At 32.8% G+C, this 5945-nt stretch overlaps 1 protein-coding gene and 1 non-coding gene across 2 annotated transcripts; one reads left to right on the top strand and one right to left on the bottom strand.

The window, feature by feature from the left end:
• Positions 1-3463: 3463 nt before the first annotated feature.
• Trnaa-agc lies at positions 3464-3536 on the top strand. The gene has a single exon. It is a non-coding gene; the product is annotated as a tRNA-Ala (tRNA).
• A 145-nt stretch (positions 3537-3681) lies between these two features.
• Positions 3682-5288, bottom strand: LOC106108456 (glutaryl-CoA dehydrogenase, mitochondrial). The gene has a single exon (XM_013289620.1). It carries the CDS (start codon positions 5048-5050, stop codon positions 3773-3775), a length of 1278 nt encoding a protein of 425 aa, XP_013145074.1. The 5' UTR covers positions 5051-5288; the 3' UTR covers positions 3682-3772.
• Positions 5289-5945: the final 657 nt, after the last annotated feature.

Below are 5945 nucleotides of genomic sequence, written 5' to 3'. Positions count from 1 at the left end.
GAACTGCGAAACAATCGACAATCGTCCAACATTTGTGAGATAGTTTAGTTAAAGGTGTCTGAAGGTGTAAGACAGAGATTCCCAAAGTGGTCTATATTGACCCCTAGGGGTCTATGCCAACCAGCAGGGGGTTTACGTCAGTGAAAAAAAATTTGGGGGTCCATGAAATGAAAATGGGGGTCCACGATTAGATCTCAACACATACACTGATACTACCTATTTACTTACATCATACTATCTTATAATATCAAAACATATTCATTGCTTATTTTGAGTAGTTTTAAGTTCAATTCAATTAATGAATGTATAAATTAACATATGTTTTTACTTTAAGTTGTTAACACAAAACTCCATTACAGTTAGAAAATTACGGGAAGTCAATATCAGGTAATTAGGGGGTCTACCCAACACGGAAAAACATGGCAAGGGGTCTACGACACAAAAAAGTTTGGGGAACCCTGGTGTAAGATTAACCTTATATTACTATTTTTAGTGTAGTTAATAAAGAAATGGAATAAATATTGGAAAAGAAACTGACTTCCTTTAATTTATTATCTATGGACAATGAAAAGTGGCGAAATGAAATATTTTTACAAAAGCTGTGCCTTTCTTCGGTTTCAGGAAAAAGGCTTTATTAAAAAGGAACAGTTAGTCTTTATGTTCGGTATTATCTCTTACAATTCTTTTGAAACAAATCTCTTCATTTTAATAAGTTTTAAAATGAAAAACTTTAATCAAATTAAACTTAGATTACTATAAAATATAGGTAACTACTTATCATACAAATCAATTTATAATCTATATCTATACTAACATTATAAAGAGGAAAGATGTATATTTTTGTATGTTTTCATTTATTGAGATAGCTCAAAAACTACTGTACCAATTTTAAAAATTCTTTAACCGTTAGAAAGATAACTTATCTATAAGTAACATAGGCTACATTTATTTATTATATTTTATTACACGCGGATGAAATCGCGAGCAACAGGTAGTATAAAATAAATGTAAAATCGTTTTTTTTATCTTCTATCAGAACGATTATTACTAGTTCGTGCTAGGATTCGCTCGATTAAATTTTAATATTGCAGATTAATACAGCCTTACATTGCTTCGGGACAATGTACTATTCTAATGATGGAAAGATTAAAAATCGTATTAGTTATTTAATCTAAAACAATAACATTTAATAGAAATTAATTAGTTAATTTTAGCAATCATAAACAACTAAAATCCGACGGTCCAATCACAATATTAGGTTTAACAGTTTTGGAAATACGACACACACAATCGCAAAACAAACTGGAATTAGGACTTCCACAGATTCTTTAGGATTGTTATTTAAAATACACACGGAATAACGTAGTAGTCATCACTGTAATCACCATAAGACTAACTATACTAGTAAAGAAACGAAGTATAAAATCCAAATAACAAACATTTGCCGCACACAGTTAATTAGCGAACTGAATTTCATCTCAGTTGAAATTAGTTCATAAATACATTAACTGTATTTAATACGTGCTTAATGAGAGCGGTTATATTTTGTTGACAAACGTTCCAGTTTCACGCCGCTCGATGTCAAACAATTATAACAGTTGGATTGGAGCTCGGCTGTAAATACAGTTCCAAAACTGTATAAGCGTGAGTTTTCCCTACCGATATTTAACGAAACATATAATTAGCTCAGTTATACCGTTTGTTTTTTGTATAAAAGTCGTGACAGTGGAAACCAACAGTAAACACTCTCAGTAACCCAATTAATCGTGATAAATGTACAGTGCTATATTACACATGACTGCATAAAAAATTTCTAATAATTAACAATTAACTTAGACTACTGGATTTAGTTCTATTAGAACCATTGTTTTATAAAACAATAGGTTTTCCCGCGACTCAAATAAAAAAAAAACAATAGTAAGTAGCCTATATGTTCTTACAGATTACGATACCAAATTTCAACAGGATCAGTCCAGCCGTTTAGGCTACAAACTCTAACAAACCATCATCCATCCATCCATCGGTCTAAATTTTCCCAATTTATAACATAAGTATGATTATCGAGAACTACTAACAAATGAAATCAGATTGTTCTTCTTCTAACATGCAAAAACTTTCATTACAATGTCAAATAAAGCAAAGAATGTATTTTATGCTTGTATCCCGACACATTTCTTGTTGCAAAAGTTGGAAAGTCTAATGATATTTTTTATTTGTTAGAAACAGTGTTGGGAAGTATAATAATGTAGACATTATATGTACACTGTACAATGTAACACAAAAGCAGAAAATTGTATGTATAATTTTACTTAGAAATGCGAACATGTCGGTTCCTGACAAAATTATCATAGCAAAATTACAAAAACGATATTGTTGAGTATTAATATTCGAAGGGTAAATGCAACAAAACCATAACCAAATATCAGATGTGTGGAGTTAGTAACGAAAAATAAATAAAAATGGTCTTAATGTTAGTGCGTATTAATACAACTGAAATTTTCATAAAACTAACCAACACACTAAATGTCAAAGAGTCCTGAGAGGTTAATTAATTCGGCGCTATAAAAGTTTTCCCGCGAAATACTCAGTACTAAAGTACTGAAACATGTCTATTTTTTATTAAATAATGCTAATAATTTTGCTAAAGATTGGTTACAAAATATTTCGACCTTATTAAATGAAATATTTGCGGAAAACTCAAAAGGGAAAGGTCGAATTCAAATTATAATATTTCAAAAGCATTGCTTTTGCCCGGATTAAGGAAAAATGTAAAGAGTACTTCATTAAAGAGGAACCGCGCTGTTCTTGTAGTTTATTATCTCCGAGAGACCTTCACGTCACGGTCTTGTTTATTGAGTTTCATTATTAAAATATAAACCAAATTTACCATTGAAAAAATTCTTCAAATACCATTATAAATATATTTAACTAGCTGTTCCCATGCGACTTCATCCGCATGGAATTATAAAAAATAAATTTTATTGTTCATATTTGTCAAATTATCAATTTCAAATGTCAAAATGACATGACATGATGTCAAACCATGGCAACCTTGCTTCCTTGATGGTGGCAACAACTTATGGTCTCTTTCCCACATTAGGTTTTGTATCCAAAATATTTACCCCCTAAGTTTAACGCTTTGAATAAAACTATAGTAACGTGAATGATTTATGAAAAATTATAGATAGTAGGGCTAGGTTGTTTTATAAGATAGTTTTGACTTTGAGAATCAAATAAACATATGAGAATCAGATAAATCGACTAAGGTCAATCGAAATCAAGACCTTCAATTGTCTAATCCAACATTACACTGGATAAATTCGACAAGCGGTTTGAAGGTCTTTACTTCTTTAAGTATATGATCAACTCAAGGTAATTTCGCCTTGATTAATATTTTTAAGGTATGTTATTGTTTGGTACTTTTTTATATAACTTAATCAAAAGTTTCATACGATATGATACCGGGGGCGTAGCTCAGATGGTAGAGCGCTCGCTTAGCATGCGAGAGGTACCGGGATCGATACCCGGCGCCTCCAAAAACATCTTTATTTTGTCATTTTAAAGTTTTTGTGATTTTCATTTCGTAGTTATCGTAAGCTATAGCAAAAGTATACTATGCAGATGCACTTGTGTTTTTTATACTGTAGGTTTTATTAAAATAAAAAAAACTAGTAATTTAAATTAATTAACCAATTTATTACATACAATTTTTACAATATTTTACACAATAGCAATAGCCAGTATTTATAAAAAGAAGACATCATAAATGCATTTAAGCAAATGCTGGAATTCCAGTTATGGCTCTGCCCAAAATGAGAGCATGTATGTCATGCGTCCCTTCGTAAGTATTCACAGCTTCCAAATTCATCACATGACGTATGATATGATATTCATCAGACACGCCGTTCCCGCCAAGCATATCTCTTGCAACTCTAGCAATTTCTAAAGCCTTACCGCAATTGTTTCTTTTAATTAGCGATATCATTTCTGGCGCCGCTAAATCCTTATCTTTCAAACGTCCGACTTGCAAGCACGCCTGGTAACCGATACTTATCTCTGTAATCATGTCAGCCATCTTCTTTTGTACCAGCTGGTTGGACGCCAGCGGCCTTGCGAATTGCTTTCTATCTAATGTGTACTGGCGGGCGATCCGCAAACATGTTTCAGCCGCGCCGAGAGCGCCCCAAGCGATTCCATACCGAGCGTTATTGAGACATCCGAAAGGTCCCTTTAAGCCGACTACGTTAGGCAATAAATTCTCTTCCGGTATAGCCACTTCGTCGAGCAATATCATGCCAGTCGCAGACGCTCGCAAAGAAAATTTACCGTCGATCCGGGGCGTATCGAGTCCTTTTTTGACTTGTGACCGCTCAACAATATATCCTCTTACTTTGTTTTCATCATCTTTCGCCCAAACTATTAGTACATCCGCTATTGGTGAATTTGTGATCCAAGTTTTTGCACCACTTAGTGTATAGCATTTTGATTTTGAATCGTATTTAGCTTTCGTCACAAGACCTCCAGCATCACTACCGAAATCGGGTTCCGTCAGTCCAAAGCAACCTACCCACTCTCCAGTGGCCATCCTAGGCAGAAACTTTTCTTTTTGTTCCTCTGTTCCATACATATAAATTGCTCCCATAGCTAAACTACTTTGTACGCTCATAGCTGATCTGTATGCTGAATCTACGCCATCTAATGCTCTCGTTATCAACCCATAAGTAACATAAGACACACCAGCACAACCGTACCCTTTTATTGTGCATCCAAGGGCGCCAAGTTCACCCATTTCCTTATAAATTTCCCGGTCGAACAACTCTTTTCTGTTTGCCTCAATAATTCTAGGCATTAATTTTTTCTTACAATAATCTTTAAAGGTGTCACGAACAGCTTTTTCATCTTCTTCTAATTGTCCCTCTAAATTGAGAGGGTCATCCCAATTAAAACTTACTTTAGCATTATTAGGTACTGATGTACTTAAAGCTCTTAAATTGTTTACATTAAATAAAAGAGATGAAATTCTTGGAAATTTTGTGAGTGATAACGCCATTATGAAACACAACAAGTACACAGGTGTATACGGTATAAACAAGTTTCCGTATTTGATATCACTTGAATAAGGTTATACACAATAATGTTAAATTATCTTCACAGACACGTATTACAATTTTACTGTTTGTCATCGAAAAATATAATGTTTTAGTTTAAAAATAAACTAGACTGGAACATAACCTCGCCAATGACCCATTGACAGCATACTGTATACTGCCAGATCAAAATAACCTCTTGCTGCTCTATTCACGTCGTAAACGTAATACCACCGAAAGTGACAGCATTTAACTTCGGAGTCTTATTTAGATAAGATAATATCACCACTAATACTCACATATTAAGCTTCAAATTAGTTTAAAATGGGTCAAGACCTAACTTCTTAGCAAATAACATTATCGTCATGAAGTAACAGATAACTGACGTGTGGTGGTATGATTACAGTTTTGATAATGTTAAAACAAATACGTGCATAATATAGTTATTATGCTTATTCAAATATTCCATTTTTGCTATTACCAAGAGAGATAAGTTTGCACAAAATGATTACTTGATATGGAAATTTACGAAGAATAAATAATAAAAGACGATACTCAAAATTTGCATAAACTATATTTCTGTACATGGTTTGAGATAAGTTCTTCTCTTAATCCATTTATTTTGAAATAAATAATTCGTATTTTTTTTCTACTTAACATTTTTGTCAATATTAAATTGCACAATTGTGTAAAAAAAGAAATACTATGTTATTTCATCAGGCGTTCATAATAAAAACCCATATGAATGGTTTAACTTTCAAAATCATTCAAGAAGATCAGAATTGAATGGAGACATAGTCATTCAGACGATAAGGTGTAAATACTTTGCATGGCTTTGTTTGCACATTAATGAATAAT

The sequence above is a fragment of the Papilio polytes genome, unplaced genomic scaffold, assembly GCF_000836215.1.
Source record: "Papilio polytes unplaced genomic scaffold, Ppol_1.0 DF821511.1, whole genome shotgun sequence".
Taxonomy (NCBI): domain Eukaryota; kingdom Metazoa; phylum Arthropoda; class Insecta; order Lepidoptera; family Papilionidae; genus Papilio; species Papilio polytes.
Note: the sequence above shows the minus strand (reverse complement) of the source record. Positions and strands in the feature narration are given on the sequence as shown.